Here is a 22790-nt window from a genome sequence, read left to right on the forward strand (position 1 = left end):
ACGGCAGTCAACCCGCTGGGCCATCCTTTGTTTCATCTTCTGTGATTTTGGGCAAATCATATAGACATACCTTTATCTTAGAAAACATCAAATGGAAATGTGTGCTATTTGTTTTTAAAGATTCCAGGACTAATGTGCAAGACATTCAGATCTGTATGTGTAGCTGTGGTTTTGCATTCATGAAACTCCAAAATATTCATAGTATTTAAAACAAAACAAAGCTAAAGAGCATACTTTAATTCTAAGATTCTAGTTCTGATGTCTGGATTTGGAGTGCTTGTATGATAAAGAGTAATAGATTGATGCTTGCCTAGATGTCAGGACCAGACACTCTAGTACCACTGGCATTATAACAGGTAGAATTTTTCAGGCATTTTAGATCCCAGTTTCAGTTTGGTAATTGTGCTAGTTTGAAGCTAGCTAGAATGTTCTGGTGAGAAGAACTAGATCACAGGCTTTGAAAGGGAAACAATGGTGATGTCTACTTCACTCATAGGCTTGCTGAGATGTATAAGAACAAGAATCCAAACATAGATAAGGCATTTGGGCACTGCCTGGGCTTTGGGCTGCATTTCTCTCTAACCTCACCTTCCGCCTCTCTAATTAATCTACTTGCTTCGTAAGCCCCCTGGCCGAACCTCCATTCTTCCTTGGGTCAAAAGGCAATGTCTGGGGTAAGGTTGAGTGTGGTGGGAGAAGGTGGAAAGGTGGTTGGGAGCTCCTCCTGGGGACTCAGGTTTCTGGGAGGGCTGTTGTGTTTCTGTATTGCCTTTTCCCTTGTGTATAACTATATATACTGTAAATATCTGCTTGTATATTGTGCTAAGCTGTAATTAATAAGCTTCATTCAATTTCCACATCTGGCTGAGTCTAGTCTGGGTGATTACCAGAGTGTAGGGGGGCAGGGAACAACCAAACCATCACACCCTGGTTGCCATGTGTACTGGTTTTATGAGGGAAATGTTACATTTTTTCTTTGTATGCTGAGTTATCCCTTTGGCTGTATATCATCAAGGGACCAAACACAACCAGGATAGAATTTTGCATTTCATGTTGAGTAAGAACTGTAGGCAGAGCTGTGCATTTTGATGTGAAGTACATGGTTTAGCCATTTTGCTGCACAACAGGAGCAGAGGGTGCTTGTTTTCCAGCAGACCCTTGTAGACCTCTAGATGTGAACCGCTCCTATTCCTTTTCTGCAGTTGTCCTTCTGCTCCTCACCCTCCATGCCAGGGTTTCTAGGCATCAGAACCCATGGGATATACAAGAAAGGACAAAGCTTCACTTTTCTGCAGGGAGAGAGAAAACAAATCAAACCAAGAACATTTACTATTGGGGACAATAGAAGGAAGCTTAGGAAGATTTGTGGCAATCAGTTGCAGTTATTTGTTCCTCTAACTAGGTTAAATAAACTTCTGATTTTTTTTCTTCTTTTCTGTTTTCACCTGTTGGCAGAGGCTCATAAAGACCACACAGCAATTACAGAGTGATCTGCCAAGTCCATTTTTTTCCCCCATTAAGCCATCTGAACGATTTCAGAAGCATTATCCACTCTGCTGCTGATGGCTACTGCCAGTATTGCTGCCACTAGTGTGGCAACACCAGCCACAATTACTGCTGCCAGTGCTGGGCAGTGCCTATCTCCCCTGCCTTTCCCCTTTCTACCTATGAGACAACGCAGGAAAAGACATAAATCCCCATTAGAGTGGCTTGTTACATTGCAGAGACAACTGTGATAGTGAATATTTCCAGCTACATGCAATTAATTTCTGCAATGTGAGTAAAGACATGCAGGACATAAATGATGCTTCTAATTATTGGCAATACTTCTTTGATCTCTCTGATAAGTAGATGCATTTCAGTTTAAAGGAGCTGAAAATGCATTGTCACAGAGACCTGGAATGTTGCAGTGTGTTGCTTTGTATGTCCCAGTTCAATTAATTCAGTGGTTATTTTGCCTGATATTTTCAGGTACACAAATGTCAAACAGCAGCCCTATGCCAAGTGTCTTTGTTTATTAATGTGGGGGCTACTGTCCTACAAATGCTAAGAGAGGAATAAAATGTGATTGCTACAGTCACAACCTAACTAGATCTTACTTGTTTCTTTTGTCAAAGCAATGGAACTGGCTGTTCGCATCAGTAGTCCACATTCGATTCACATTTCTGTTTAACAGCTGGAGGCTGTCATGGGTGAAATGAGACTTGTCAGCCTCAAAAAAGGGAGCAAGTATTTGTCTTTAAACTGATCTCAAAATCAAATTCCCATTTTTAAGAACCTCTAGGAGTGGCAACAAGATTACAGAATATCTGTTTCAAGTTATCTAGGGAAAAGCATGATGACTTTTGAGTGCGCTTTTGTGCTGAGCTGACTTCAAAAGACTCATGCATAGTATTTGATCATTTCTGTCAGTTAATTGCTGGGAGCTCCATCTTGCACAGATGTAAAGCTGAACTGCTCTGGTATTAGCTAGAAATGGGACACTGATAGAATGTACCTTGGACCAGTTTAAAGAGACAACAGAGATTCTTCCACTAGGTTGGAAGACTTTAGTGAATGTGACTAACACGGTTAGAGTCTCGAGAAGGACTATTGAAAATGTAACAAATGTAAACCTAATGCCAGGTTGTGTTAAGAACACCAGTGTACCCTATCTAAAGACAGAATATATTAATTGATGCATAAAACAAATATGTTTTACCTGTGCTTACCCACACAACAGAGCAAGTCATCTCAATTCAAGAGAGATGTTGAGGTGCTGGAACGTGTCCAGAGAAGGGCGACAAAGCTGGTGAAGGGCCTGGAACACAAATCCTATGAGGAGAGGCTGAGGGACTTGGGGGTGTGCAGCCTGGAGAAGAGGAGGCTCAGGGGTGACCTCATTGCTGTCTACAACTACTTGAAGGGAGGTTGTAGCTAGGTGGGGGTTGGTCTCTTCTGCCAGGCAAGCAGCAACAGAAGAAGGGGACACAGTCTCAAGTTGTGCTGGGGAAGGTATAGCCTGGATGTTAGGAGGAAGTTGTTGGCAGAGAGAGTGATTGGCATTGGAATGGGCTGCCTGGAGAGGCGGTAGAGTCAGCATCCATGGAGGTGTTGAAGCAAAGCCTGGATGAGGCACTTAGTGCCATGGTCTAGTTGACTGGCTAGGGCTGGGTGCTAGGTTGGCCTGGATGATCTTGGAGGTCTCTTTCAACCTGGTTGATTCTATGATCTGAACAGTATGTTTTCCTTCATGATTGCAAACAGCTATATATTTAAATTAATTTGGGGAACATGCTTTCATCAATAAAATCTCAGTTCTATGTACTGATAGCCTTTCAACTCAGTAGCCAGCTGTAAGGAAGACATGGTGTTTTTAAAAGGTAATTAATGGGCAAAACATCAAAAAGGAAGTATTTGCTTTCCTTCTTTTGTATATGGGCAAAAAGCATTGCTTATTCAAAGCTTGTCTCAGTTTGCTTACCCTGTGAGGAGCAGAATATGTTTGAGGAGCTCATATAACCTCTTTGCCCCTGTCCCTCTAGAGTTAACAGGTTGACATGAATAAGTCACTGACTCTGTGTAAGAAAGAGGGAGAGGAATTATGAATTATTAGTTTGGCATTTCACTTGAATAAACAGACTTGCTGGAATGCTTGAGGTTACATATTCAACAGAGAAATGTCTGACACATAGATGCCATATAAAATTGTGATAAATTACTTAGGGTTTTTTGTTGATTATTTTTTTGTTTGCTTTTCTGTGGTGGCTTTTTTTTTGTGTGTGTGTGTTTTTTTTTTTTACTTGTCATAATGAGAAGAGTAAGAGCAAACATGTTGCTGCTGACATCCACTCTTTTCATCTCAACAAAAAGAGCCAAACTGATGAAATGCTTTAAATGTTTGTGCTGTGCATTTTAAATATATCCAGCATCTGAGATCTTGTGTGCAGCTGCACATCCTCATGAACAAAGTGAAACAATTATTTTGACTTTTTAACGTATCTCTTCATACCTTAAAACTGAGCCTTTACAGAATTAGCAACATTTTGGAACATGTATTTTCCTTTAAAGGAATGTTCTACTCTGAGATGGTTCTCGTGTGTATGGTATGGTAGTTTTCTCTTTTTAGTACTATCCCTAACTACAGACAGATTTATGGCATGATATATTCTAATTGATTTCAGGTGTGCTGTGAGCTAATCTGTCTGAAGAAAACATATAAAAATTATGAACTGATACTGTTCTAGTGATGGGAAGTTCTGTCTTTTGAAGTAGTGTCATATAATATCCACTCTTCAGATTTGTGGTACTTATATGTCACTTTAGGTCATCATAATAGCTACTAGACACTTTCAAGTGAGAAATACAAACAATCACAAGGGTTTTTTTAACTAGTTCTGCAAAGCGTGGATGGTGGATTAATTTCCAGTGTCACAGTGAACATGTTTGCCCTTATGTTACTTGTGTGTCTCACTGATCATACCTACACTATCTGCTCTACAACAACTTAGAGAACCTTTTTTTTCTATAAGAACAGTTTCCCTCAGAAGGTACCCGAAAAGCAAATCAACTCCTACTCCATTAATCCTTTAATCTCATAGAATCATTGGCAGTTTTCCTTTGTAGTCTTGTTTGTCAGAGCTGTAAGAAGTATAGTGTATTTGAAAGAACCAGAAAAAAATAGTGGCTTGTCAGCATTCAGGAGTACTGGAACAGTGGAAAAGAATAAAAGGAAAAAACAAAACAGAGAAAGAAAACAAACAAACAAACAAACACGTCACCACACTGATTGAGGAGAAAAACTGTTTAATAATTTATAAATAGTAGTTTTGTTCACTTTCTCTTGGGTGAATAGAAAAGTAAATTGTGGCTGCCATGTAATGGTCATAGTTAAGAAAGATGTAAGCATTATCTTCATATATTATTCTGGGTTCTCCAGTGAATCAACAGACTCTCCAAAGAGAATAAATCAGCTGTTAAAAACCAAAAAAAATCACCTATGAGTGATCATTTAGAGGACATTAAAAAGATGTGAGGTCGTAACCATAGGATTAGTCTCCATCTCTGAACAGGATTCTGAGCTTGCAATGTTGCACATACTCTTGCTTTGTCATTCAGTTTAATTCAGTTGAGCCAGCCACTAAGACTTCTAACTAGCTGCAGCCTTTGCCAGTCTTGTCCATGATGCCTATCTTGGTGCTAAAGCTTATCTTGGAAATCCCTGTCCCTTACAGTAGTACCCAGCCTCATCTGGCTTCCCTATTCCTGACTTAGTACCTTGCTCCTTGATCTTATTCTTGATTTGGCAGTGTATCCAAAAGCATGGAGAATTAAGATATTCAGAGTGGTCAGTACCCTCAGCGAGGAGTCCTGCTCCATCTGTGCTCTGTATTCTCACATTGTGTGAAAAACACAACATATTCAGTTCGTCAAAAGTGCTGAAAACAGTAATGGAATCTTCTATTCCCCATATATATAACAGAGGCAGTTCAGTCCATTTGGAGATTATATCTTTACATCTTTCTTTCCAGGGGGACAAATACACTTTTCATTCCAGAACTCAGGTAACAATGTTCCTTCTCAAAACTTACTCAGAAGATCATTTAGTAAAATACTAGAAGAATATAGGCAGGATGTTAGGAGGAAATTCTTGCCAGAGAGAGTGATTGGCATTGGAATGGGCTGCCCAGGGAGGTGGTGGAGTCACCGTCCCTGGAGGTGTCCAAGAAAAGCCTGGCTGAGGCACTTAGTGCCATGGTCTAGCTGACTGGCTAGGGCTGAGTGCTAGGTTGGCCTGGATGATCTAGGAGGTCTCTTCCAACCTGGTTGATTCTATGATTCTATGGTCTAGATGACTGGATAGGGCTGGGTACTAGGTTGGACTGGATGATCTTGGAGGTCTCCTCCAACCTGCTTGATTCTATGAAATATTCATCAAAGAATTGCTCAATAGCAGGCTAAAGACTTTATAATATAATAAAGGAATTTCACTCTTGTCCTATTTAAGCCAAAAGAGAAATTCAAAACCTCAGACAGTGCTTATTCTACCTATGAAATCCTAACGCTATATCTGAAAACAAGTGCTTGCTGCTGCTATCTGAGTGTGTTTTCATGTTGCACAACCATAGAAATTTCCAGAGATGATTTTTTTAATCTGACCCAAATAATTTTCTCCCCACCCCTACATTTCTTTCATGTCAAGAGGAGTGAATGCGAGAGAGATATAGCAATGTACCAGTAGTTTTATGACTTGACCATCACATGGAAAACTAAGGAAGTTAACTTGAATTAACTGAACTAGATCAGGTGTTTGGACTCTTTTTTTGTTGTTGCTTTTGGTTTTGTTTGAGACTGTTCTAACTACTAAGCTGCACCTCCAAGGCGAATCAGCAGCAGCTGGTGTGTGTAATATTTTGTGATAAATTCAGTGTTCTTGGTGATATTTTAGAGGTATTATGGAATCATCTGCTCTGTGAGAGAGGCAGTACAATCCTTAGTTCTGTCAGTAGCACTGTCGAGAGGTGTTACTTTGTGAGTACAAAACCAGCTGCTAAGTAAGAGGAGATAGTCAGAAAGTGAAGATCCTTCACAATTTAAGTGCTTGCAGCTTTTGACAGCAGCTCAACAGGAAACTTCAGGAATAGCTAGGCCACAAGCTTTCCTGTTCTACCTAGAATTCACTTAAGAAATTCCAGTTGTGGATTGGTTTATCTTACTTTCTACATAAAAAGCTCACCCTGGTAGACTGTCCTACAGTTAGCAGATGATTCTGTGTTTTATACCTTTTTGCTCAAATTCAAGGCTTATTAGATTAAATTGTGCAAACCTTGGACAATGGACCTGTATATATAAATTCAATGCAAAATCCTAAAGGATATATAGAAAAAATATACTTCCAATGCTTGTATGGCCCTGGTTAATGGTTTTGTTTTACCTCTTCAAATTTGTCATGTAGTTATAAATATTTTATGCTGAAAATTCATCCAAAAATGTAATATCATCTACAGGATTACACAAGGCAGGTAATGCATTGATTGAGAAATGTGCATTAAATAATTAACTAAGGGAACAAAAATTCTATTTAGTCACAGTTATTTTAACCCTTAATGATGTTTAAAAAAACCCATTCGTTTCTGCCTGTTAATATATTTGTGGATTGAGGCTTTTGTGCTCTGAAATCTTTCTTCTCATCCATTAATTGCAGCTTTCTAAATTCAAACTAACCCCATTATGCTCAGGTTTTTTATATTTAGATTGCCATGTCAAGACCTTAAGTATATAGATGTCTTTTTCTTTTTTCCAGCCACCACATTAATCATTGATACATGAAACAAGTAATTGGTATTATGCTTGATAAAGAGTAATTGAAACATTTTACATTCACTTTTGAAGCTTATGTCATGACCAAAATTGTGTCTAGAAATGTTAATTGGTTTATATTTAAAATATTAATCAACCTTTTCAATAATGAACCTGAAAAGAACAGTAAATCTGTGGAGCACAGTGAAAAATCAAGATGTACTGCTACTATGCTAATTAGTGTATCTGATATCTTGTTTCATTGATACAGTGTTGTTGCACTTAAGTGTAGCTTCTTGGCTGAAAGGAGGTTGTTATTTAAGTACATCAGCTTTTATTTTTGTCAGAATAGAGAGATAAAGAGAAGACTAGATGAGGCACTTAGTGCCAGGGTCTAGTTGACTGGACAGGGCTGGGTGCTAGGTTGGACTGGATGAGCTTAGAGGTCTCTTCCAACCTGGTTCATTCTATGATTCTAAGTACTTATTCACTGTAAAGTTCTGTTAATCTTACAAACCTGTCAGTCTGCTTTAGAAAACTTGACATTTATTACACTATTTTTCCACAGTGAATGTTACTGTCCTTCCTCTAGTTTGCATGCAGTATTTGACAAGGCTTTCTTTTAGGTTCTTTGTGCAATTTTTACTTTAATTTGAGAATTATTGAAAAAGAAATTATTGAAGAAATTAATATCCTTGGATTTATGTAATTTCTTTCTTTACTCATTCCTCTTAATAGGCACTTGGTGCCATGGTCTAGCCTTGAGCTCTGTGGTAAAGGGTTGGACTTGCTGATCTGTGAGGTCTCTTCCAACCCTGACGATACTGTGAATTAATTAAATAGATTCTTCTGTAGGTTGATGATCTCACTAGTAGAAGGAGTAAACGCCCAAAGAGATTGTCAGAACCTGTCTAGTTTAAAATTGTGTTGCACCCTGAAGCATTGACACCAAATATTTGTTACCAATTTAATGGCTAATGAAGAAAGAATTGCAGGATAATAAATCTAGGTTCTTTTCCCCTTCAATTTCCAGGCTTTCAAATCATTTCATCACATGCTTTACATGAGCATGAGTAAATCATTACTGTGTATTCAGGTTCATAGCACATCTAAATTAAAATGTTAACATATCTGCCTGCTAATTGTTTATCCTTACAGTCACAACTTTGAAGAGTCTGAATTCTGTTTAGTTACTACCAGTCTTTCTTCTGTAGTGTTGTGTTAGAATTAGAAAGTAAACATCTTAAAGGAGTTCTATTCTTACTATCTTACATAGTGAGTAAAAGAATAATAATGGCCTCCACAGCTGAGGAAAATCTTGACTATGTGATCTCAGCTGAGAAACCAGAAGAAATCATATTTATTTTGTCAGTCAGGAAAGAAAGAATAGATTTTGTGTTTGATCAAATAGAAATTTAAATCACCAGTCTTAATCACAGAGGTTATAGATAGACTGAAAAGCTGTCCATCACATTAATGAACTCACAGCTTCTCTTCAGCAGTTCTGCAGAAAGGCCTGAGAATAGGTGAGGCTTGAACTGTATAATAGCATGGCATGCTGAGAAATTCTAGAGTTAAGTTGTGTTCACTCACACTGTGCTGCCTCTATACTACAGACATGGTTGAAATGTCTTTGATGTTCTCAAATCCTCTGGTAGACGGAAAAAAAAGAGAAAAAGATGAAGTTCTGTTAGACTCTACCACAACTAATATTTTTAAAGTGAAAACCCGAAACACCTGGCTATTTTTTTTTCCACAATGTTCTCCCTACGCTGTGACTTTAAATAGTTCTTCCATTGATGGTCTCATGGAACACATTTTTCTCTCAAGCTGATGGTTCTTTGAAGAGCTGTGTGCAACTGGGATACAGAATTATCTGTGTGGAGCAATATTGTACCTTGACGTTTGGCAGGGTTATGTACTCTTAAGCTTCTTTTTTAAACATACTGTGCATTTAAACATAAAATGCACACTGATGATGTGCTAAGAATATATTGAGAAAGGCTAGTAGGCTTTAGACTTGTCCTAAATTTATTCATAAACACAGGTTTATAAATGTCTAGTTTATATTCATAATGCAGAGGTGGATTGGTAGTGGTTTAAGACAAAAGCTAATAATTAGTGCATGGCTGTGCCAGAGTTTTTGCATAATTGATATTTATTTCCAAGATTTTCAGGCTTTAAGTGGGAAAATGATCCTCCGTTGTCCTTAATCCCAACATTGTTTTGAAGCTGTAAAATTCTAAAATGAGAGTTAAAATAAATAGTCTGTGAATGAGCTTGAAAAGCAGAAAAGCAGTTGAAGTTTTATATGATAAAGAAGGAAAAGTAAGATGAAAAGCAGTTGTTTAATATGATAGAGAAGGAAAAATAAGATGAAGGAGAAAAAAACACTTCATATTGCCCTTGGTAAACAAAACTTCATACAGTATCATTTTGAAGTATAAACAGTTAAGACATTGGTCCTTCAAGGGAGTGAAAAGTCTTCAAAAGTAAAAGAGTGAAAGGTTTGGTATGTGGCTATATGAATAGTAGACTATGTGCTCTAGGAGATGCTTTTAGAAATAGATGCAAAGTTTAAATATGTTCTGGAAGTGAAATACTCAAATCAAAGATATTTTCTCCTCCCTCATGTTGTGGATCTCAGTAGCAGTCAATAAAAGGAAAACCTGACAGCATTGAAATATGTGAAGATAAAAGTCTCTGATGAAGATTAACTTAGGCATCTTTTAATCTGTTTACACTCAGAATGATAATAAGTATTTGAACTACAAGAATATACTAAAATCCAAATTTTAGGTAAATTCCAAAATACTGCCAGTTAGAGGTTTTAAATATATTAATATATAAATTATATACATACATTTATTGTTGAGTTGACCTTTCTTCTAGGCTGTGCAGGACAGGGAGAGACACTGGGCTTACACCAGTGTGATGCATAAAGGTCAATGCATTTATTGAAGCTAAGTGTGATACCTATATAGTGGAGTTTGGTAGAGGGGCCTGTACTTTGATAGGCTTACATAGCAGAGATGGGCAGTCCGCACACATAGAGGCAGACCTGACCAACTGTCTCCCTTAATCCCCCTTTGCACAGCTTAACCACAACGTTGCCTGTTCCCAGGGCTCACCAGCCTACCCTCCTCGCACAGCTCAGAACTCTCTCAGCTTCTCTGCCAGCCTCCCAAGGCCACCCCTCTGCAGCTGTGTCTCCTTATCAGTTCAGTTACTCAATCCTGCTTACTCTCCTTATTTTCTCAGACTGTTCAGTTCTGCCCAAGGCCAGCAATTATAAATGTGCTCAAGTCCCTGCTGTCCCTAAACCTCTAGAGGTAAAAAATGATTTCACTAATTTGAGAAGTTTGTCCTTTTTTTTTTCCCAGTCCCCATCTGGAAATGAAAAATCAGACAAGCTTCTTTTACAGGGAATTGGATGTATTTTGTTCTGACAGCGTGGCATGTAACCACCATCTGTTAAAAAACAGTTGACAGTTCATTGGGGAAAGTAGAAGGTAAAACCTGAGCCATGTTTAACAAGGCTTGGAGACATCCAGGATGATGTGCAGACTTCCAGACATACGATGCCTGCTCTGTTTCAAGAGACAGTATTTTTCTCTGGGTAAACAGTAGCCTGTATCATCCTTCCCCTAGTATTGCTGTGAAAGCATGTTGGCAGAGGAGGGTAGAAGCAGCGGAAAAGTTTTGCAAAGGTCATCATCCATCTGGACACATCACCTTACTCTGTGCTAGGACTAAGGTTTCACTCACCATTTCCGTTTAGTATGTATGCCTGGAAAAGGGTGGAACTTCATTGCAAAGTGTTTGTGCTTAAAGCAATAACAAAGGCAGCGTCCTCCACCTTCCATTACAATTGCTGCCGCAAGATTCAAGTTCAGTAAATTTAATTTTTCAAGTAACCATGAGTCATAGCAATTATTTTTTGTTTTGGTGATTCAGTAGTCAAAAATGAACCTCCCCTCCACTAACACAGCTACACTTTTGTGCTGAATTTAGTAATACTTGATTTGTTTCCCTTGGAAAAAAAAATGGAAGAAATCTTCATAGGAAGATTATTTTAAGAAACATCTGTGTGTAAGCAGGCTGCTTTCTAGCAAGATCAGGTTTTGACTACAACAGCATTTCAATGGTGACACTTGCCAAGAAACAAAAACATTAAATTCTCAGAATCACAGAATCAACCAGGTTGGAAGACATGTCCAAGATCATCCAGTCCAACCTAACACCCAGCCTTAGCCAGTCAACCAGACCATGGCACCAAGTGCCTCCTCCAGGCTTTTCTTGAACACCTCCAGGGACAGTGACTCCACCTCCCTGGGCATTCCATTCCAAAGCCAATCACTCTCCCTGGCAACAACTTCCTCCTAACATCCAGCCTATACTTCCCCCAGCACAACTTGAGACTGAGTCCTTTATAGAAGCTTCCTTCTTCTGTGAGGGAAACAGACCAGAGGCTGTAACCATGCATGGACACACATACAGGACAGAAAGCACATATGTATTGAGGCTTTCTGTATGGTCACACTGTTTTGCTTTGCTCCTTTATGTATTTTCTTCATGATTAATTACTTCTATTTCCACATATTACTTAAATACCTTTTCTTTTTCAAATGAAGAAGAAAAAAAAAGTGAAAATGGAGTGTTCAAATTATTTTGACTTTTGGAAGGACTCTTAAGTTTAAATAGTTATCTACCTAGTGTTATTTAAACATCTGACAGTCTGGAGGGAGAAAGATTGGAGGACAAAGGAATGGAACGGTATATGATATTCTGTTCCCACCTGAAAGCACAAAATAGATCTGAGCCTCATTTGCATGAACACATTCTCAGCTGGCTACAAATGCATTGCTTTGTGGAGTTTAATGTACATTTCTGAGATTAACTTGATCTTCATAAAAATATTTCCATATTACAGTTGGATTCTTGTAATTTGTCTGTTTCAAGCTTTATTATGGACAGAGCTTAAATGAGTTTTTATTTTCTTATGCTTAATCTTACAAAGGTGTGTTGTGAATATTTCGAGAGGTAACTTAGTGAAGTTTTATTTTCCCTGTCTGAGCAAACCCATTGATCCTGGTATATCCATAAAAAGATGACTGACTATGGAAAAGCAATCATTATTTTTTCGTTCCCACAGAAGCAAACGATGTTTTTTTTTATCGTAACTAAAGAAAATAATACAACCAATAAATCAATTACTTGGGGCATCTTTGCAGTAATGATTTATATAACTTCAGGAATCATTTATATTGTTACAAGAAAACATTGTGGATATGCATATAGTTAAATTCAGGTCATGAAAGTTAGCATATGGGAAAAAGTCACCTTTGAAGCTGTGTGTCTAAGTTGTTTAGTTGTTTTTTCTTTCTTTTTTTTTTTTTCCTCCCTTTCCTTTGCAGTGACCCAGGGTGGGGATGCAATCGCATCTGATACATGTCCTGATCCTGGAATACCTGAAAATGGGAAAAGGGTGGGCTCTGACTTCAGGTATGCACATTTAATTTTCCATATGACCAAGAGGAAGGTATTTCCTGTTACATGTACTCAGAACATGTAACTACAAATAGATACTGTTTCTCTGGTTTTAAATGCTTTGAGTCTGTGTCAAAATAGCTCCATTCCACTGTATATCTTAAATTGCTTTTTATGTTTCTATTTTGAATCAGTGCATTTTAAATAGAAGTGTTAGAACATCTCAATTTTGTTAATATAGGAAAGGCAGAACTCTCTAACAAGGTGGAAGCAGCAGCAGAGTGAATTGGCTGATTTCTTAATAGACAAAAGTTATTCAAGAGTATGGGAAACAGGTCAGGGTCGGTGTCTGACACTATGATGAATGCCATCTCCTTGCTTGTTTTGTGTTCAGCTCTGTTATAGTCCTTAAAAAAAGAAGATGAAGTCAAATGGGCACTCGTGGAGAAAGTGTTTTCCCTGTTGGGAAAAAACCAAAACAAACAAACAAACAACCCTAAAACAGAAACAGAGACTTGAAGATCTGAAGGAGAAGTGTCAGTGAAAACCATGGCTAGGAACACCAGTGTGGTTAATGTCGTGCTCCAGTTTACTGCAGTGATACAGGGATTTATATGCTAACTTGGAAGAGGCACACACATAATACACAGATAGGCTAAGGCTGTGAGTAAGATAGAGCTAGGGTAAGGCTTAACAAAAACATTTATGGGTCAGCCTCCTGCAGCCAGCAGATCCTGCCCCCTTGCAGCTAAACGTGGGGGGTTTGTTTCCTGCCTCCAGGATGGGCTCAAGGGCACTCTTCGCAGCACAGGTTGCTCATGTTTATCAAATCATGTCCTCTGTCAGAAAGAAATCCATCCACAGAGAAGAGGGTCAAAGTAAGAATGGGAGCTGCCATCTCATGGATAGATTTATACATTCCCAGCAGAAAATGGGCAGCCAAACGTAAGAGAAAGTTGAGAGTCAAAAACTTCTTGGGAATTAGAAATTGTAAAAACTTCTCTGCAGCTCCACAAAGCAACTCGATCAAAACTGTCTCTCCTCAGTGAAGTCTTTTCCCAGCTGGGGTATTAATAATGGGGAAGAAAATAAAATCTATTCTAACTGACCTGCTCCTTTTGGATGTTTGTTTACCCTCAACAGAGTTTGAGAACCCATAAACAAATCCAATGATAAAGGAATCAGTTGTATGCAAAGTCATTATTTCTTTAGCAACAAGGCAGCAGTTAAATGTTTTACAAAACTAAAATAACAAAAAATGACATGAAATAAGCTTTTTAATGAATAACCTAGAGAGAGACAAGCTGTCCAGAAGATGTTTGCCATTATCCTGTTCTATACATTCTGATTCAACTTGCCAAGTACAGCTGCTGCAGGCAAAATTCCATTCTATGAAAATATAGTATGCACTTACAGTCCAAAAGTCTGCTGCTTTAGGAAAACATGCAATTTTTATCTAGGTCTTTCTTGCCACTTCAGACATTGAGGAGAGACCCATCAGTTGGTAGTCTAGGCAAAAATGAGATACTAAAATGTACCTCTTTCTCAAGATGTATTAAAGTATCTGTGTGTATATCTGTCTAATGTATATCATTCCACTGTTATTTTGGAAAGGATTTTGCTTTACAGTTTTTACAGTTGTGCCACAGTTTCTCTTCTATATTTCATTCTCTCCTCCAAGCCTTAAAGGGTGCTGTGCTGGTTTGAGCTTCCAGCTTTGGACAGAATGTGGATTTACCCCAAAGGAGTAAATAAAAACACTAGCACAGAAATGGAAGTTAACAGAAGTAATATGAACAATAACAAAATGTAAAAGCTATTAAGGGAAAAGGAGCATATACAAAACCCAAATTGCCAGGTGGATGTGGATTAGGCCCCACTGCATAGCAAAAGAGCTCCCAGTGAGCAGCAAGGCTGCCCCTCAACTGGCACTGAAATGTACTAAGGCCAGCACATGACAAACAGCTTCTGGCCGGCAGGAGCCAAGAGCCAAGGGAGTGAGCTCCAGAAGTTCTGTCTCTGAAGTAGAGAATATGCAGGGAAAAGAAGGGAATAGCACAATGTGTTGTCTGCCACCTCTGCCCTGGAACAGACTTTCTGCTCTACGGTGCAATAGTTGGCCCTTAACCTACAACAGGTGCTAATCACACCTCTTCTGGATTCCTCCAGATCAAATAGGCAGCTGAAAGAATTAAGGACAGAGTTTGAATTGCTCTGTTTTCTTTTGTGGAGAGAGAAAAAAGCAACTCTGGAGAGCGTAGCCTAAATGTTTAATGGGAAATAGCATGAATTCCCATCTAAAGGGCTCTTTCTCACAACCATTAATTATAGATACCAGAATAAGTTCAGCAGATCAGGATGTTAAGGAAGTCTGAGTACATAACATATAGGAGACTGAATGTTCTGCATTTGCTCTGTCTTAAGACGATCTGAATGACCATGTTGCTGTCTACAGCTACTAAACAGGAAAGTGTAGAGAAGAGAAAGACAGAATTATTTTAGAGGTGGACACAACTGGAGGCACTGTAAATAAAGTGGGAAATGGTAAGCTACTGCTAGGTTCAATTAAAAAAAACAACAACAAAACAAACAATAAAACAAACCACACACACAAAAAGAGTTTTTACAGTGAAGATGACTGAACATTCATATAGTCAACACTGGAGCAGGTTTCCAAGAGAATGCCTCCGAGGGAGTCATTCAGAACTCACCTGAACAGAACCTTGAGTTCTCTGTTCTGAGAGAGGCAGTGGCATATGAACAACTGTTAAGAAACAACAGGTCTAAAAGCACTGGTAAGTTAGAAGTTGGTAGGAGAGAGTCTTAAAATGAAAGAGATCTAATACAGTTTTGGTGAAACACATCCAAAGATCTAAATGTGTGAGTCACAGCATGAGAGATAAAACAATAACATTCCCAGCAATGCAGTAATATATCAAGAAGAGAGAAATCCCAAAAAGAATCTGAAATCTCAAAGTAGATTTTTAACTATCTGAGGGAATATAATGACAAGGAACCTTAAAAAACATAAGTAACTGTATTTTGAACACAGTTGCTTGGCAATGAATGTGGGTTAAAAGTATTTAAGTGTCTGGGGCTTACTTAGGAGCAGTGCTTGCTCAATTGACAGAACAAGGCTGTTTTTCTCCCTCTTTTATCCCATTCAACCTTTGATAATATTTTCCTTTCACCTAATGTATCTTGCTATTCATGAGGATAAATGACTGCATAAAGTGTTCAGAAATAGCACAAGTAACATCATGTGCACATTTTGGGCCTCTAATTCTGATTATTATTTGAGAGAAACAATAAAATACTATTTTCCTCCTAAACCTTACTTGTTATGTGGAAACATCACAGTATAACAGCAACTGGTTTTTGTGTACTGTAAAATCATTTTTTCCCCTATATACTTAAAACATTTAAATAGCTAATTTGGCTGGAATTCAGTTTTTCTTTCTCTGCAATGACAAATCAAACTCTTCCATAAAAGAAGGGAAAATAATATTTGTTGTTGCTTGCATTTCTCCAGTGCAGTGAAGTCACTGTGGAGAGTAAAAGAAAAGCCACGTCTTTTTCTTTTCTGAGAGGCAAGTATAGACACCAGAAGGAGCTATTGTTCTTGTCAGGAGAATGACAACTGTGGATACTAATCTGAACTAAAACATGCGAAAATGCACATTATGCAAAGTCTTTTTCAGTCTACTGAGACATGTTGTGAGTGGGATTGATGGAAAGGCAGAGGGTTTATTTTCAGGACAGCCTGAGACTCAACTGATTCAATGATGACAAGTTCTTTGAAAGGGTTTCATCATTTTCAGCATGATAATGGCATTCATCCTAATATCATAAAGCAAACAAAAAGATATTGAAATCTTAACCTTTTCATTCTATCCTCTTGCCATGCTTTTACTGTGTTCACTTCAGAGAGTAAGAGGAGGTGAATTTCAATGATTCCAGAAAAATACAGTGGATATTTGTATTCCTTTTGAGAGAGAAATGGCAACTCAGACTTTGCTAGGTGAATGAGCACATAATACAATTTTGGCAGCAATATCACATTTTATTCTGTCATGAGATCTCAAAACAGTGTATTGTGTAAATAGAATCTAAAATGGGATGTAAAAAATAACATTTCATCTCTCAAATATTTTATAATAGGTGTGATAGTCATTTTCCACAATTTCCACTGACCTTGGTAATATTAATAACTTCTAAATGTTGAAAACAGCTTTTTAAAATTCAATTAACTTTATTATGGTTAGTATATTTTTTTAATGGCTTCTTTCAGTCAAATTCCAGCCTTCATTATAAAAGGATACATTTTGATCCCATATATCTCCATCTTAAAATAGAAAAAAATGCAAAAAACAAAAAGAAAGGAAATTTATTTCTTCCCCTGTTCAAAGTTTACAGAGAGAAATAACAAATTAAAACAAACCAAAAAAAATCAGTGCAAAGTTTACACAGAGAAATAGCAAAGTAAAACAAAAAAAAATCAGTGCAAAGTTTACAGAGAGAAATAACAAAGTAAAACAAGAGAAGATCAGTGCCCATGGATTTGCTCAGCCAATAGAGGGGGTAAAGATGTGGAAAAACAAACAAAACCATTCACTGCTAACAACTGGATGCTAAGTGATGTAGTATTTTCATTTTAAATCACAGATGAGAGAAGTTAAAGTACAGTTTTAAAATTATGCCCTCTTTTTTAGTGGAAAAATGCCATGCAGACTCCATAGAGAGACTCGTTTAGATGTTGCTTAGGGCATTTTTATTGTTGACCATGTGACTCAAGTGCATCACCTCCTCTAAGGTGGATCTGATCGTCTGGAAACACCAAATATGCTAGTGACTCATCTCAGATAAGATTTCTCAGTGTCCACTGTTCTAAACCTGTCAAGTTACATGGTTTGACTTAGATATCTGCAATATAGGTGATTTAAAACAAAAAGAAGCAAGCAACCAAACAAAATATATACATACATATACTTCATTATTAACCACTTGCTTGCAAAAACATTTAATTTGCTTTGCATATACCATAGTGTGATAATCCATACCTCAATTCAGCAGTAGTTAGTGCTTTTCAATACTTTCTTTTTTCCACAGAATTAGCATTACATGAAAATATTCTGTATTAAGTATTGGGTGTCAGGCTCGTGGCATGAGCCTGATTTCTCACCAAAGGCACTATGAAAAGGATGGATCTTAAAGCAGACATTAAAGCAGATTTAACATGCATTGCAATTACACATAAAATGTGTCCGGAGCTATCTTTGCCATTTTGGTTAAACCTATGACAATTCTCTATATCCTACCTGAAATTTGGTTAGAATTCTTGAAATTACTTTGCAAAGATTGGATTTGTCGGTTCCTGCAGCTGACATTCATATTTCTGGCTCAAATTCTGACAATAAGGAGCATTTGAGTACTTCATGTTCCTGCCTTAATCTTCAATTTCACTTTTTGCCCTCTATCTTTTCTTCACTTTCTAATGTTATAGTCAGTATATTTATTTGGTGTCACATGCTGGATGAATGAGAACCCAATGAAGACAATTTTGAGGTCAGCATCACATTTTATTCCATCATGAGGTCACACAATTTGTAAGCCCTTCCATTTTGTGAGTCAGTGATTCTGTAATTTTCTTTAGCTAAAAGAGAAACTAATCATATCCTAATTTGAGGTGTGCATTTGCAATCATGCTTAGTCTGTTTTTTCTAAGAGTTTTAAGAAGGAGAGTAGATTATAATGAATATAAAATGAATCTGATTTCAGAATATTGTATTAGTCTTCAAGAATTGAATTTCCCATGAAATGCTGAAAGAATATACCAATATTTTGCATGGTCTTCTGATTCTTTGCATTTAACAACTCGAGAACCAAGTGTTAAGAGATGTAGTTCTTAAAGGTTTCCTAAATTTGAAGCATCCCATTTTAATTTAAAAAAAAAAAAAAGATAAAAGGATCCTATTGAAATTTAGTGAAAGGGTTCTAGAAGTACATAGTGATAGTGAGAAAGTTTTTAGTTTATCTGTCTGAGATCTTATGAGAAAGTAATAGAATGCTTGTTCTTGAAAGGTGGGAAGGAGCTGGGTGGATTATTTGTTGCTCTCCACAGCACTATTGTAACCACTAAGCCTTCTGACTGCCATAACCTGCTTTATCAAGATCACTTAAATCACAGCATAAAATTAGCAGGTACAGATTTAGCCGTGCCAGAAAGCTAACAACAACAGTGCTTTGTTATCACGGGAAATAAATGAAAGCAGAAATGTAGATAGCATTCAGGAAAGCTCTCTTTGAGATTATATAGAACCTATATATACTTTTAATTCCTCATAAATATTAGTCATCATTGTTCAGAAATGACTTATTTTTTAAAAGTTAAAAATCATTCCAGAGAGACAGATTTCAAAGTTAAAAGTGTAACAGTCAAAGTTCAGTCTTAATGAAAGTTAGCATTCATCATGCTTTTTAATGGGAAACTTCATCATGGTCAGGAGTATTGCTGAAGTTAGTATGTCCTAATCATGCATGTTGACAAACTGCCATATCTAACTGCTTGTTCTCTCATTTAAAAGATTATAGAGAGGTTGAAAGTATTGATGGAGTATTTTTTTGGTCTGAAAGAGTGACTGTATGTTTTCTTAAAAGCTATATCTCTCTGTGCACTCAGTGAAGTTGTAGTTTGCAGGATCAAACTTAGTATTGCAGTTATGTTGATATTCTTGGCCTTAACTCTGCCAAAAAGTGGACAAGCTAACTTAGTATTGCAGTTACTTTGATATTCTTGGCTTTAACTCTGGCAAAAAGTGGACAAACTAAACAGCAGACCTATTGCCTATACTATAAGTTGGTTTACGGTTATAGCAATGATGTATGCTAACTTTAGTGTCTTTATTTGGTCACTTTTGGTGACATTTACCTTTATTTGGGAAGTTTGATGTTTCAAATATATTTCAATTCTTTCCTTATGTTTCTCCCAGGGTGGGTGCAAGTGTGCAGTTTTCCTGTGAAGATAATTATGTGTTGCAAGGTTCTAAGAGCATTACATGTCAGAGAGTGACAGATACTCTGGCTGCCTGGAGTGACCACAGGCCAATTTGCAGAGGTGGGTGCTATTTGCTGATGAATTGTCTATGTGTTGTTATTATTAGCGTTTGCTGTTCCTTCCAATTTATTATCTGCAAATATCTCTATTATGCTTTACTCCCTCCAGTTATCTTCTAACAAAATAGGGTAAATTAGGCCTGTACTTCCATTAAACTTGCTTTCTGCAAATGTACTTTGAAGTTGGAGCTGAAAATTCACTGCAGCTTGGGAATCAAGTCAGCCAGTCTCTCTAAGTAATTTGTTTTATTTTATACACAGTTATTATGGTGTAAAACTCTGACTCAATAATGCTTTGTTTCACATGGTACATGTCTGTGGATGGTGTGAAGGGAAAGATAGCACTTTCATTTGTAGTAGATACTGGATAACAAGAAGGCCAATGGGATCCTGGGGTGTATTAGGAGGAGTGTGTCCAGCAGATCAAGGGAGGTTCTCCTCCCCCCTCTACTCTGCCTTGGTGAGACCTCATCTTGAATACTGTGTTCAGTTTTGGGCTCCCCAGTTGAAGAGGGACAGGGATCTGCTGGAGAGGGTCCAGCAGAAGGCTATGAGGATGATTAGGGGACAGGAGGGAAGACATGGTGTATAAGGAGAGGCTGAGGGACCTGGGGCTTTTTAGTCTGGAGAAAAGAAGACTTAGAGGGGATTTGATAAATGTTTATAAGTATCTGAAGGCTGCCAGGAGCCGGGGGGCAGGCTCTGCTCACTGCTCCCTGGGGTAGGACAAGGAGCAATGGGTGTAAGTTGCAGCAAAAGAGGTTCTGCCTCAACACAAGGGGAAACTTCTTTACTGTAAGGGTCCCAGAGCACTGGCACAGGCTTCCCAGAGAGATTGTGGAGTCTCCTCCTCTGGAGCCTTTGAAGGCCTGTCTGGATGTGTTCCTCTGTGATCTGTGTTAGATAGGATTGTCCTGCTCTGGCAGGGGGTTGGACTCAATGATCTCTTGGGGTCTCTTCCAGCCCCTAACATCCTATGATCCTATGATATTATTCTCAATCCCTTCAGTGACTTCAAGATGCCAGTGTTCAAGGTGCTAACAACAAAGAATTGTCACATTTTCTACATTATTATCACAGTTGATAAACTACACATAAATACTACAGCAGCAATGTGCCAAGCTCTTATGTAGGCAGCATACAGTGGTGTACTTCAATGTGGTTAGGTTTTCCTTTTCCATGTTAAATGCAGACAAATTGTTAATGATTTTAAATGACGCTCTAGTAGAATTACCTGTATGGATGAGGGTTGGGGTTTGGGTTTATTTTGTTTCTACTGAGATTATTACAGAAGTTTTCCATGTGATGTGTGTGAGATTTATGTGGAGTTCATGGAAGTGCATTAAGATATTTTGTGTCATGAACACAGACAGACTTTTTCACACAACTACGGATTCCTAGATGAATCAATATAGACATGGAGTTGTAGTTCTGAAAGTTGTGTCTAACATAGAAACAAAAGGTGAAGTGTGGGTGACAGATTATGATGGAACAATTGAAATTATGAAAGTAATTTTCCTCCCCCGTTACTGGCCTGGATCAGGAACAGTGTGGCCAGTAGGACGAGGGAGGTTATTCTTCCCCTGTACTCAGCACTGGTCAGGCCACACCTTGAGTCCTGTGTCCAGTTCTGGGCTCCTCAATTCAAGAGAGATGTTGAGGTGCTGGAAGGTGTCCAGAGAAGGGCAACAAAGCTGGTGAGGGGCCTGGAACACAAACCCTATGAGGAGAGGCTGAGGGAGCTGGGGGTGTGTGCAGCCTGGAGAAGAGGAGGCTCAGGGGTGACCTCATTGCTGTCTACAACTACCTGAAGGGAGGTTGGAGCCAGGTGGGAGTTGGGCTCTTCTGCCAGACAAGCAGCAACAGAAGAAGGGGACACAGTCTCAAGTTGTGCTGGGGGAAGTATAGCCTGGATGTTAGGAGGAAGTTGTTGCCAGAGAGAGTGATTGGCATTGGAATGGGCTGCCCAGGGAAGTGGTGGAGTCGCCGTTCCTGGAGGTGTTCAAGAACAGACTGGCTGAGGCACTTAGTGCCATGGTCTAGTTGACTGGCTAGGGCTGGGTGCTAGGTTGGACTGGATGATCTTGGAGGTCTCTTCCCACCTGGTTGATTCTATGATTCTATGATTCTATGAGTGGGTAAGAGCAGGTTTCTGAGTGAGTTTTCCTCCCAACTACAGAAAAAGATGGAAACTAGAGTTTTCCAAAGACATCTGTTAGGTACCTTATAGCAATATTTAGAAGACCACTGACAAGTTTTTATGAAATGTAGTTACTCTTCTTGTCTGGACTGAAGCCTAAACAAATGAAAATTGTACATTACATCAAAATTCAATGGAAGTTATGCAGACAGGTTTTTATATGCAGCTACTTGAAGGTATACTTAGAAATTGTATGATCTAGGCTGTATTTTAGCATGTTGCCAAAGTGCTCTAGTAGCATAAACCTGACAGGAGAATTTTCAGCTGTTCTGTGTTGTATAACTCTAGTTGATGTTCATGGAAATTATATGCATAAATATTTTTTAATAGTGAAATATGTTGAGAACTTTGAGTATTTTAGAAATCTACCACTACTTCTCTGGAAAGTAACCTGGCTTGTAAAGTAATGTAGTTGTCAAATATTAATTGTCCCTATTTGCTGTACATGAGAGAGAGATTGTGATGGTTTCAGAACTGAATCTGTACTTTATAAAAGTCAGGTTGCAGACTAGAACCATTTTGTTTGTTTGTTTCTAATTTCATTTTCTCTGGTGTGAAGAGCTACAGGAGTTCAAGTTTAGGTTAAGGACACTCTTACATTAAGTTAAACATTGGGATATATGTGGGTTTTTGATCCTCAACCATGGAGAAATCATGAAGAGCACATACTGGCTAGTGTTACATTCTTATATCACAGGATCCCAGGCTC

The 22790-nt window shown here is 38.2% G+C and overlaps 1 protein-coding gene across 1 annotated transcript in view; it reads left to right on the forward strand.

Annotated features, from left to right (window-relative positions):
* CSMD1 (CUB and Sushi multiple domains 1) overlaps positions 1-22790 on the forward strand; it is a 1024926-nt gene that overhangs the window by 712986 nt on the left and 289150 nt on the right. The window contains exons 8-9 of the mRNA XM_064145849.1: positions 12696-12783; positions 19758-19882. Coding sequence (XP_064001919.1) covers positions 12696-12783; positions 19758-19882 — 213 coding nt within the window. The remainder of the gene's footprint in view (positions 1-12695; positions 12784-19757; positions 19883-22790) is intronic.

The sequence above is a fragment of the Pogoniulus pusillus genome, chromosome 7, assembly GCF_015220805.1.
Source record: "Pogoniulus pusillus isolate bPogPus1 chromosome 7, bPogPus1.pri, whole genome shotgun sequence".
Lineage (NCBI taxonomy): Eukaryota > Metazoa > Chordata > Aves > Piciformes > Lybiidae > Pogoniulus > Pogoniulus pusillus.